The sequence below is a fragment of the Microtus ochrogaster genome, chromosome 5 (genome assembly GCF_000317375.1).
Source record: "Microtus ochrogaster isolate Prairie Vole_2 chromosome 5, MicOch1.0, whole genome shotgun sequence".
Taxonomy (NCBI): Eukaryota; Metazoa; Chordata; class Mammalia; order Rodentia; family Cricetidae; genus Microtus; species Microtus ochrogaster.
Window position 1 is genome coordinate 86,482,101 of NC_022012.1, and position 12,938 is coordinate 86,495,038.

At 49.9% G+C, this 12,938-nt stretch overlaps 1 protein-coding gene and 1 pseudogene across 2 annotated transcripts in view; both read left to right on the forward strand.

Annotated features, from left to right (window-relative positions):
• Positions 1 to 2,416, forward strand: part of Glb1 (galactosidase beta 1) — a 74,422-nt gene extending 72,006 nt beyond the window's left edge. For both annotated transcript variants that reach the window (XM_005348039.3, XM_026779258.1), the window contains one exon: positions 1,872 to 2,416. In XM_005348039.3, coding sequence (XP_005348096.1) covers positions 1,872 to 2,141 — 270 coding nt within the window. In that variant the 3' untranslated portion in view covers positions 2,142 to 2,416. The remainder of the gene's footprint in view (positions 1 to 1,871) is intronic.
• Positions 2,417 to 12,059: 9,643 nt separating this feature from the next.
• LOC101995046 lies at positions 12,060 to 12,632 on the forward strand (annotated as a pseudogene).
• The last annotated feature ends 306 nt before the right edge of the window (positions 12,633 to 12,938 follow it).

Consider the following 12,938-nt stretch of genomic DNA (forward strand, 5'->3'; position numbering starts at 1 on the left):
GAGACAGGGTTTCTCTGTGGCTTTGGAGCCTGTCCTGGAACAAGCTCTGTAGACTTGGCTGGTCTCGAACTCACAGAGATCCGCCTGCCTCTGCCTCCCGAGTGCTGGGATTAAAGGCGTGCGCCACCACCGCCCGGCTATTTTAGCTCATTTTAAAAACTGAAAAAACATTCTTCTTTGCACTCCCGTGCTGGCGGCTGCTCTAAGATACGTGACGGCTGGGGATTTGAACTTGGGTGCTCACGCTTGTCCAGCAAGGGCTGTCACCCCACTAGGCCATCTTCCCAGCCTGTTTATGTATGGTTGCATGTAGGTAAAAAAAATTCGTCAAAACTAATGCATAGCAAATGAAATCAGGAGCTGGTCTCTAAGACTGAAAACAAAGGCTCTGGCAGAGATGGAGCTGATAAAGGCCGGGGAAACTGTTATGGCTTCTGCCTTTCAGGACAGAGGGAGATAACGGATCCCATGGTAAAAACAAGAGCAGAGCAGTTCTGAGAACTTCGAAACTGCTACCCTTTTCTAAATGACTTAATCCAACAGACAGGCAGTTATGAGTTGCTGACCTCCTTCTGTGGGCCGTGCACGCAGCAAGCTTTGCCTCAGTGTTGTAAGAAGGCTGCTCAGATCCACCCAGGAGCACAGCCCCTGCGCCAGGTGCTAGGGTGACCACTAGAAATTCCCGACAGTCCTCCTGCTGGGGCCTCCCACGTGCGGAAATCCCAATGCCCACACTTTCCTTCTTAGGTTGCTATGGAGATCATTCTCAGACTGTAGACTCTGTTGTCACTGTCCCTGGGGAGGGAAAACTGAAGTGGAGACCTGCCTGAGGACAGACAGCTAGGAAGTGGGAAGAATAAGACAGGAAGCCACGCCAGAAAGTGGTGGCGCACGCCTTTGATCCTAGCACTTGGGAGGCAGAGGCAGGCATATCTCTGTGAGTTCGAGGCCACCCTGGGCTACATGAAATTGATCCAGTCTAAAAGAGAAACAGAGCCAGGCTGTGGTGGCTCACACCTTTAATTCCAGTATTTGGGAGACACACGCCTTTAATCCCAGCACTAAGGAGGTGGAGACAGGAAGGGATATGGCTGGATGGAGAGAGGAACATAAGACCGGAGGAGACAGGAGCTCAGGCAGTCAGTCTGAGGAGGCAGTCTGAGCCCCTTTGGTCTGAGCACGGGTAGAGGTGAGAACTCTAGAGGCTGCCGCTCTGCTTCTCTGATCCTTCAGCTTTCACCGCCTGATAGCTGACTCCCGAGTTTTTATTAAGAAGACCAATTAGAACCTATGCTACATAAACACAATAACATGGACACTCTGCTGAGTAGGCCCCCGCCCCCTACTCATCTTTTCCCTTTCTGTGACTTAAGTTCACTATATGGCCCAAGCTAGCTTCAGACTCAAAGCAATCCTCCTGCGGTAAGATGCTCAAGTGCCAAGGTGACAGCGCTCGCCCCACACACCCTCACACTCATCTTGCGTTGTTTGGAGGACGGTTCTCTGACTGTGGGCTTTATGCACATCAGACAACATAGCTAAGTCCCTCTGTGGGGCAGAAAGCAGAGACTCACCTGCTGGAGGGTGTGGCAGGGAGGGCTGCTGTACAGACAGGCAGCACCTGGGAGCCAGAATAGACGCAGAATGTGCTGAGATGCTCCAGGACTGAAGCCGCTAGCTTCTGGAGTCTGGGGCTCCAAATGCATTCAGGGATTGTCATTTGGGGTAAGCCCTGCCATTCTTCTCTCCCAACATGAGATAGTGGGATGCAGGATTGAGGGTGCCCGATCCTCAGCCTGACTCGATGGGACACCCCTTGACCCTTCAGTACTACTGTTTCCACGGCTGATGGTTTCTCTCTCTCTCCTCAGGGTCAAGTGTGGATCAACGGCTTTAACCTTGGTCGGTACTGGCCCGCACGGGGCCCCCAGGTGACCTTGTTTGTGCCAAGACACATCCTGACAACTTCAGCCCCAAACAACATCACGGTGCTGGAACTGGAGCGTGCCCCCTGCACTGATGGGACCTCAGAGCTGTGCACCGTGGAGTTCGTTGACAGGCCAGTTATTGGCAGCTCCCTGGCCATCAGTGGCCGTTTTCCAGATCGGTCTGGTCAAGACTCGCAGCTGAACACTCTGTGATGACCGTGAGCCTCTAGGACCACAGCCTGCACTGGCTGCTTGGGTCATCCTTTACTTGCTACAGTGGAAGATAAATTTATGGGGTGTGTGTATCCTGCTGGTATCTCTACAGCCTCCCATTGCCTGGCCTCCCACTCCTGTGGCCGCCAGGAAGGCCGAAGGGAGTGGACCTCACAGGAACACGCACACCCGGAGTGCAGAGTTGGAACAAAACTTGAATGATGTCCCTTTTGATTTGAAACAATCATGTCTTTCTCCTGAATAAAATTTGTACTCATGTGGTGATGGCCCTGTTGTTAATATCAGGCGGGTACGGAGCTCCATGGTCTGACTTAAATCTCAACTAGACTTGAGTAAGCTGGGTAAAGCCACTTCACTAGCTTGAGGTTCAAAGTGGGTAGAAGAGAGTCCTGGTTTGGACTAGCAAACGGCTGCTTTTCTGGTCCTGATGTGACTGTTTCTGAATCTCTGTGTCCTCCACTGGGTAAGAAATCTACAGTTATACAAACCACCTAAATGATTAACAGTTGCCCCAAGTAGGTGGTATGGTCGCTCTACACAATTGAATAGGGTTGTGTGTGTGTGTGTTCATGTATGTATGCAGATGCATGTGCATGCATGTATGTGTATAGATCAGAGGTCCATGTTGGGTGTCATTGCTCAGGAATGTCTTAGTGTCTAGGCTCATGTTAGATTTATAAAATATACTGCTTATGTTTGAGGCCCTGTTAATGTGGGGCTGGGATGTAGCTACGTTGGTAAAACAACATGTTTACCATGCAGGGAGCACTGTGTCTGTCCCTGAGACTCCATAAAACCAGGCACGCTACTACACACCGGTAGTGGCATCCAGGCAGTTCCAGGTTCCAAGTTCAAGGTTCTCCTTTTTAGTGGGCTCAAGGCCTTGGGCTACAAGTAACCCGGTCTCAAAACAGTGACTATGATTATATCTGAATGGCAAACATTTGAGTAGTTTGTCCCTTTTTCTCAACTATACTTTAAAGGTGGCGGTGGGGTGGGGGGGAGGACATGCAGGCATTTGCAACCACATCCATGTCCAGACATGCTCACGTGATCACATGCATGTGATGGGCAGAGGACAATCAGTGTTGGTCCCTGCTTTCCACCTTGGTTGAAACAGGATCTCCTGTGGTCCACGCACAACATACCGCAGACTAGTTGGCCGAGAAGCTTCTGAGCCCTTTCCTGTCCCCTCCTCCCATCCCTCCACAGGAACCTCAAATTTGCCGACTCATGCACACTACTGCACCCAGGTTTTACGTGACTCCCCGAGGTCCAGACTCCAGTCCTCACGCTTGTTTGGCAAGTGCTTTTACCTGCTGAGCCTTCTCCACAGCCTTCTTTTGCTTTTTTGTTTTTTTGGTTTTTTTGAAACAGAGTTCCCATGTAGCCCAGGCTGGCCTTGAGCTCATCATGTAGCCAAGGATAACCTTTAATTTCTGATCCTTGTGGCCTCACTTCCTGTGTGCTGGGATTACAAGCATACACTACCATGCCATTTTTACCCAGGGCTTCATGCGTGTTAGGCAGACCCTCTGCTGACAGAGCTACATCCCCGGGGCCTTTTTTCTCCATGGTCTGGTATCATTTTGTTTGTTGGCCCGTCCATTTTTGTTTCTTGATAATTCCAGTTTATTCAAAATGAAATTGCTTAGCACTGATCTGAGCCTGGGGTTCTACTATTTCCCCAACCAGCCCTGTGTCCTTTGTCAAGTGACAGGAACAGCAAACCATCTCCTGTGGTCTTGGTCTTTATTTCTTTCTTCTATGAAAAATAAAAGGTCAATTTCTGAAGTCACTTCTTAGTCACTGTGAGGGACCTTTCTAGGTCATGGTACAATACCATGTGTGGGCTCAGGAGCATCAGGTCCTGGAGTCCAGGAGTGGGAGGGAATGAGCTGGCTTTTGGTGACGTCGTGGTGACGTCGTCCTAGCCCCTGAATGTCAGAGCAGCCCCTCGGCTATCTGGAAATTTGCACTGAGGACTCTATATTATCCCCACCAGACATTTTGTTGTTTTTTTTTCCTAGACAGAGTTTCCCAATGTAGTTCTAGCTGTCCTGGAACTCACTCTGTAGACCAGGCTGGCCTCTAACTCACAGATATCTGCCTGTCTCTGCCTGCTAAGTGCTGGGATTAAAGGTGTATATTGCCACAGTCTAAAGGATTTTCCCAAATCTGAGGAAGCATCCCACAAATTTAGGCCCTCCAGACTCTCTGAACCTTCAGAGTGTCTCCAAAGGCAAAAAAAAAAAAAAAAAAAAGTCACTGGACCAAGGATGTGGCTCAGTTGGTTTGCCTAGCATGCATGAGACCCTGGATTTCATCTCCATCACTGAAAAAAATCAGTATGGTCAGGTGGTCAGGCACCCATGTAATCCTGGCACTCAAAAGTAGAGGCTACAGGAATCCAAAGTTCAAGGTCATAGCCACATAGCAAGTTCTAGGTTAAAATAAAATTAACAATAACACTAACAGGCCAGACTTTGTTATGAAAACTCACGTTAGGTTCTCCCCCTCCCTCTCTCTCACCATTGGTGACAAGAAAGTGACTCACTTATACACCTTGGTCTCCTCAAGTGTGGGCCTCACTTGGTAGGCTTTTTGGATTGCTTCAACCCTGGGAGCGTCTCAGCTAGCACCTGCCGCAGCACCTCCGCTAGCACCTGCCACAGAGCGCGTTGTTACAGTTTCGTTTCTGTTGTTGTGATTTCATTTTTGTTGTGAGAACACCCTGCTGGCAAGTGCAGCTTAAGAGAAAGTTGTGTTTCAACTCCCAGTCTGTTACTGCAGGGTAGCAGAAGTGGCAGGATAGATCTTGAAGCTAGCCATATACCCCGCAGTCAAAAGCAGAGGGAGCCTGGTGAGTGAGCCCCTGCTGGTTCGCTTATGCTTAGCTCAGTTTGGCCACTTGGGGCTGTCTGAGATCCCTGCCCAGGGAATGGTGCCGCCCATAGTGGGCTGGAGCTTCCCACATCAATTCATTAAGAAGGTCCACCACAGACGTGCCCAAAGACCAACCCATTGCAGCCAACCCCTCTAACCTAAGGCTCTCTTCTCCCAAGTGAATCTACATTGTGTCTAGTTGACAAAGTTAAACATCACACACGTTTCTTGATTCTTTCCATCCTGTCTTCTGTCCGAGTATTCAGTTCAGCAATAGGGTTCCTGATTCTGATGAGACATGGTAGGAGCCAAGAACTGGAGGGTGGGGGAATGGCAGCATCCAGAGAGCCCTCTAACCGTGACCCGGGACCATAGTGGACACTCAGCCTATGGAAAAGGCTCCAGGCTCAGGGTTGGCCTCAAGGGCTACAGTGTGTCCCTCTTTGGGGTTCTGGTTCCTTAAAACCACTGTGTTCCTGCTCTCAAGCAGCAAGAGTGATTTTCTGGCTCCAGAACAGTGACTTCCTGCCCACTGGGCATGTGTCACCCTTCACCTGCTGCTTTGAAGGTGTCTGTTGCTATGTAGCAAGACACTGCAGTAAGCTGGAAGAGGCACAAAGCAACTACTCCTCTCTTGTCTTTGAAACAGGGTCTCATGGAGCCCAGGCTGGCCTCAAGTTCACTATGTAGCTGTAGATGACATTAAATTTCTGATCCCCCTGCCACTACCTCCCAAGAGCCTAAATTACAAGTCTAAACTACCATAATTGGTTTTATGTTGGGAATCAAACCCAGGGTTTCTGTTAGGCAAACTGTCTACCAACAGAGCTACATGGAACAGATAAAATGGCCAGCCCAAGAGGGCTCTATTTTCTTCTCTTTTTTTCTTCCTTATTTGGAGACAGGGTCTCTCTACTTAGCCTCAGCTGTCCTGGAACTCACAGAGATCTGCCTGCCTCTGCTTCTAACCCTAACCCTGAGTGCTGGAATTAAAGGCCTGTGCCACTGCTCCCGACAATAGTGGTTATTTTTAAAAACTGTTAAGAGTATTGAGTTGCAATCATTTTGTATCTGTCTGTCCATCTCACTGCAAGGTCGAGACACTGATCTGAAACGAATCCTGTTCCTGTTTGGTCCCTGCCCATTGGCAAAGCACAGGGCTTGATCCACACTAGGTTCCCTTGGCCTGTGTTTTACGGCGAGGATTCCTTGGGCCATTTCAGCTTGTCTTGGCCCCTGGTGAACTAACCAGATGGGAGGCGGTAGGAACCTCAGTGCAGGTTAGGAACGTGCCCGCGCCAGCCCCACACAGGCGTGAGAAGCGCCAAGCTGGGTTTCTTTGTTTCTTATCTGTTGGTGAAATCTTTCACTCAGGGTTCTGACAGGCGGTGCTGTCTATCCCATCTGCTTCCTCTTTGCTTTGAATTTTGCTAAGCAAAGAGACTTTGTGGAGGTTTCATTACATCTGTCCTGTCCCCTTTCCTGTGGACTTTAGAATCATGCAATGGCCCAAGGAGCAGCAGCCGAAGGACTTGGGTCCTTCCTCAGGAGCCTATTATGATGGTACACACTTCTGTTTCCAGCACTTGGGGAGCAAAGCAGAAGCTCAGAAGTTCAGGGTCATCCTTAGCTATGTAGGAAGTTCAAGGCCGCCAGCTCAAGTGCCTTTAACCCAGCACTCGGCAGAGGCAGGTAGATTTCCACAAGTTTGAGGCCAGCCTGGTCTACAGAACAAGTTCCAGGACAAGCTCCAAAGCTACACAGAGAAACCCTGTCTCAGAAGTTCAAGGCCATCCTGGGCTACATCACGAAATCTTGCCTCAGAAACAAATGAACAGAACTGTGTGTGGGTGACTCACACCTGTGATCCAACCGCAGGGGAGGCTGAGGCAAGAGGATTAAAGGGTTCCCAATCCCTCACGTGATGTTCAATTCCTATATCCATGGCACCTGGCAGAGCACATCCAGCCCCCAGTAGGCCCTCAGCCAAGGCGCAGGGGGCTTGGGGCCCCGTGATGCCACCACTCCTTCAGGTATGTCTAACACCCCAGTGTTGTCCTCTTGAAAGATGCAAGATTTCATTTAAAAGAAAAAACCATTTTTAACCCCTCCCGTTGTTTCTTCTGGCTAGACAGTCTGTCTGCGTGTTCCAAACAATTCAGTTCATGAGAGACAGGGGCATCCTACACACTCTGCTGCTGTATCGTGACTCAAATGCGGAGCAGCTGCCTTGAGTTCCAGAAACCTTCACCCACACTGGGCCTTCTAACCTGTAAGACCACAGAAGCCTTGACGCAGCGGACACCAGACAAACTCAATAACACTGAGAGGCGATACTGATTTTGCTCCCTTTTTTTTCTGTGTTTGTGTGTATGTTTGTTTGTGACGGTGTTTCGTGCAGCCAGCCCGGGCTGGCCTTAAACTCCCCACGTAGCCAAAGATAACCTTGAATTTCTGGTTCTGCCTCTACCTCCAAAGTCCTAGGATTGTAAGTGTGGGCCATCAGGCATCACTTGTGTGGAGGATTCCAGGGTCTCATGCATGCTGGGCAAGCACTGTACCAACAAGCTACATTCCCAGCCTGCACCCTCAGTCTGGAGAGGTTCTCCCACCCTCTGGATTGCTTGTGTGGAGGATTCCAGGGTCTCATGCATGCTGGGCAAGCACTGTACCAACAAGCTACATTCCCAGCCTGCACCCTCAGTCTGGAGAGGTTCTCCCACCCTCTGGATTGCTTGTGTGGAGGATTCCAGGGTCTCATGCATGCTGGGCAAGCACTGTACCAACAAGCTACATTCCCAGCCTGCACCCTCAGTCTGGAGAGGTTCTCCCACCCTCTGGATTGCTTGTGTGGAGGATTCCAGGGTCTCATGCATGCTGGGCAAGCACTGTACCAACAAGCTACATTCCCAGCCTGCACCCTCAGTCTGGAGAGGTTCTCCCACCCTCTGGATTGCTTGGTCACCCTTTTGTCTTCTTTGCACACCTTTACCTCCTCATCTCTAGCCATTTGCAGGCTACAGATGTTCCATCCGTGTTCCTAAAATGATACATGTGTGTCCTTCTCCGTCCTGGTCCTGGGGATGAGGCCTTGGGAGGCAAGGTCAGAGAGAGGGAGAGAGGAGACAGAAGGAAGCAACAGCTAGAGTGTGGTGGCACCTGCTTGCAATCCTAGCAGCAGGGAGACAGACAGGAATATAAAAAATAAAACTCTGCAGGCCCCTGAGAGGTGGCAGCAGGCAGTGGGCTATGAGGGGCAGTGGGTCCCAGGCAGGGAGCTGTATGGCAGGTGAGAGACTCAGCAGGTCAGCCGGTCCCACAAAGAGCCACTGCAGGTGAGAGACAGATGCATAAGCACACCATGCTGAGAGAGTATTTATTTAGTGGGTTATAGAAGGGAAGGGGAAAGGGGAGAGGGAGGGAGAAGGGGGATGAGGAGAAAGAGACAGAGACAGAGATGGATAGGCATATCATGCAGAGAAAGTGAGTATTTATTTAGTGGGTTATGGAAGGGAAGGGGAAAGGGAGGGAGAAGGGGGACAAGGAGAGAGACAGAGAGAGATGGAGGATGGAGGAGAGGAGAAGCTGCCTCTTCAGGAGAGACCAGAAAAGAAAGGAACTCAGGCTGGAAGCAGAAGGAAGAGCCACTTGCCTCTGCAGAAGGAGGGGAGAGTGCGCAGGGCTTGTCTCTTAAAGGGACAGACAGAACAGACCATGATATGGAGCCCGCAGACTGGCCAACCCAGCCTCCTCAGAAAGTTCTGGCCCAGTGAGAGACCCTGTCTCAAAGAACAAGGCAGGACCAGTGAGGTGGCTCAGTAGGCAAAGACACTTACGGGCCTCAACCTGAGATTATTCTCTGGGACATGCGTGGTGGAAGGAGAGACTCATCTCTAGCAATGTGTCCTCTGACCTTTACATGTGTGTGCCTTGGTACACACAACCACACACTTATTTTAAATTATGTATATAGATAGATAGAGATAGAGATAGAGATAGAGATAGAGATAGAGATAGAGATAGAGATAGAGATAGAGATAGAGATAGAGATAGAGATAGATCTGCATCTGTGTGAATGTGAGCATCTGAATGCAGGTGCCCAAAGAGGCCAGAGAGGACTGGAGTTACAGGCAGTTGTGAACCCCTGTGCTTTGTGCTTGTTGGGAACCAAACCTGATCCTCTGTAAGAGCAGCAAGTGCTCTTAAATCCTGAACCACATCTCCAGCCCCACAATAAATAAATAAATATTAAAGAACAGAAAGAATTAATTCTTAAAAGAAAGATGGCTGACCTAAGGAATACCTGAGGTTGGCCTCCAGCTTTCACACGCATGGGCACATATGTGCATTCTCCACACTTACATACGCATTATGCACACGAACACACTGAACCAGGGGCCGGGAACCATCACTAGGTATCCCACAGCCATCTCACCCTGAGACTCTTCAGGTGGGAGGACACAGAATAGCATCTTAGAGTCTGAGCAAGCAGGTCTCTGAGCCACCACCCTCAGGATCAAGCTTGAAAGGGAACAGCACCCCGGAGCTCCCCTCACGGTGTTGGCTCAGAAGTAGTCAATGTGAGTTGACTTTGTGGATGGACCAGGGCCACCTTCAGGTTCAACTGGACTGGGCACAGAATGGAGAGAGGAGGGAGGCTTCCCACCCACCTAGAGCACAGCAAGGAGAAAGCCTTGAGTATCCAGCCCCATGACATCATCTGAAGCCACAGGGAGACCAGGAGAAGTCTAAACATTTCCTAAGTCTCAAGACTGCAAAAGATCTGAGTAAGACGTGGGCCTGTGGGCTGCGGAGATGGCTCAGTTGGTAAAATGCTCGGCTTGCAAGCCGTAGAATCTGGGTTTCATCCCCAGAAAATAAAAAAGCCAGGCATGGTAGCCCGACCCCTTATCCCCAGTAATGGGTGGATCCCGGGGACTCTGCAGCCAACCAGCCTGCTTGGCAAGCTCCAAGACTGTCTCAATAAACGACAGCAAAGATGGATGGAACCCTAGGCTGCCCTCCACTGTCCACATGCCTAGGCACACACAGACACATGCCCACAATGGACCTGGGGAAGGCCCGCCTTTGAGAGTGGATCTATTCAGTAACACAGCAGGTGGTGACATCAGCAAAGGACAAAAGTCAAAGTCACCCTTTCAAAACCACAAGGACTTTAGAGGATCATCAAGTTCCCACCTTCAGAAGGACTAGAGGCACAAAAGAGAAACTGAGTTCAGCTGTAGACAGCAGTTTGGCACTGATACCCACACGTCTCCCGTCACACCTTTGGGTGGGAACCGCCCTCCTGCCAGCAGCAGCTGTCCTCTCTCTTCTGCTCGTCTTAACGGGTGTTTTCCTCAGCTTAAGTCAGCAGCCTCCCCACACACAGCGTTTCCCACACTGTTTTGATTGCGTGAACCCATGTGCTAATTGCTGATCCTGTCTATTGCTGTTTCTTCCTCGGGCTGAGCTTTGGGTTGGATGCTTCTTTTGCAAGCCAGATTCCCTTGTATTTGTAAACATCTCTCTCCTCTTTCTCCTCGTTCTCCCTCTCTTCCCCTCCACAGTAACTCCTTGGTTGGCCCTGAATTGGACAAATTGCATCATTGAGAACCTGCCAGGGATGGTGAACTGCATTGTTAAAAATTTGCCTAAGGCCGGGCGGTGGTGGCGGCGCATGTCTTTAATCCCAGCACTTGGGAGGCAGAGGCAGGCGGATCTCTGTGAGTTCGAGACCAGCCTGGTCTACAAGAGCTAGTTCCAGGACAGGCTCCAAAGCTACAGAGAAACCAAAAAAAAAAAAAAAAAAAATTGCCTAAATTTAGGGTCACCATGGAAACACAACTCTGGGTGTGTCTGTGAGGGTGTTTTCAGGGAGGCTTATCTGAGGAAGGAAGACCCCCTCACCCTGAGTGTGGGCTGTACCATCTCACAGGCTGGAGCTCCAGACTGGGTAAGAAGGACTCAATGTTCATCCCTGGTTCCTGACTGCGGATGCCTGTGACCAGCTCCCGCATGCAGGTTGTCTCCCCACCTCAGGAGCTGTGGTGTCTCCCCCGCCATGGTGGACTGCACCCTCAGACTGCGAGAGACTATAAACCCTTCCTCCCTTGTGTCGGTTATTTTGACACAGCAAAAGTAACCAACACAGCGTCCTAGCCAGAAAACTTCACAGTAGGCACACCCTCCTCTAGCTCCTAAAGAGATAGCTCCTCTGTTCCTCACACAGCTACTCCTTATATGCCTGTAGTGCCTGCTCTTGGGAGGCTGAGGCAGGAGGATCACCTCCAGTTTAAGAACAGAGTTAAGTGCAAGGTCAGCCTGAGTTGTTGCATCATTGAGAACCTGTCTCAAAAATCAAAACCAGGGGTTGATGAGATGGCTCAGCAGGGAAAGAGGCTTGCTGCAAAGACTAATGACCTGAGTTCGATTCCCAGTTCCCACATGGTTAAGGGAGAGAGTTGTCCTCTGACCTCTGCATGTGCTCCATGACACGGGTGTCCCGCAAAAAATAGATATAATTTAAATTTTTTTAAATTAAAAAAAATCAAGAAATTTTTTTAAAGAAAATTTTAAAAATTAAAAAAAACAAAAACAGGCGTGTGCCGTGCACCATGCCTCTATGTCTGCGCTCTGTGCGCTGGCACCCAGTTCGTGAGCTTCGGGCAAGGGGGCTGGAGGTTAAAATACACAGACACACACAGACAGAGAGACAGCCACACGGGTCATCCTTGAACTCCCCAAAAATGCCCCCTTTATTGTGTTCAGGGGCAGATTATATAGAGATAGCCACACCCAAACCAAACCCACCAGAAACCACTCTCCTGCCATCAGGAACTCCTAAAGGTCTCGTGCTCAGAGCAGCTGTAGGCACTCAGATCAGGAGATTACAAGAAATTCAGGATCTGAGGTCTCACTGCTCCCAATAGGCATGCACAACCCCAAAGCACAGCTGTCTTTTGGGGACACCAGCAACCCAGAGGTGGCACCAGAGTTTGTGCCTGAGGCCACACTGCTCTGAGACAGCTGTCCCTTTGAACTGCAAGCACCACTCCACCAAGCCGAGCCCAACTCCCAGTCACCATGTTCCTACTGTTGTTGGAGATCCTGTTCCTCCACGTCGCTGTGCTAGTGTTGCTGTTCATCTCCACCATCATCAGCCAATGGCTCGTGGGCAATGGACACACCACTGATCTCTGGCAGAATTGTACCATGACCTTCTCTGGAGCTGTCCAACGTTGCTCCTCGCCATCAGCAAGCAAATGGCTGCAGTCTGTCCAGGCCTCCATGGTCGTGTCTGTCATCTTCAGCGTCCTGTCTCTGTTCCTGTTCTTCTGCCAGCTCTTCACCCTCACCAAGGGCAGCCACTTTTACATCACCAGATTCTTCCAAATCCTTGCTGGTCTTTGCGTGATGAGTACAGTGGCCATCTACACAGTGAGGCACAGAGAGTGGCAGGCCAACACTGAATACTCCCATGGCTTCGCCTACATCCTGGCCTGGGTGGCCTTTCCCCTGGCCCGCCTCAGTGGCATCGTCTACGGAAACATGAATGAGGTGCCCAATGCACTGTCCGTCTAGGCTCTGAGCATGTATAGGGTACATGGGGAGGGAGGAAGGAAACTAGAAATCAAACCCAACAAACCAAAAGAGCTAGCCCCAAAACTCAACTCAAGTCAAACTAAACAGAACGCGGTTGAGTGAGGATTGATGTCAATTTAAGGTGTATAGAATACCTATGGTTTATAAAACCTATTTATAACAGTTTTTACATATATATATATACATAGGATTGTTTGCTTTTTATGTTGACTGTCAGCCTCGTGTTGAATCTTAAAGATCTTTACATCTTAACACTATAACCAAGCTCAGTATCTTTGTTTTTGT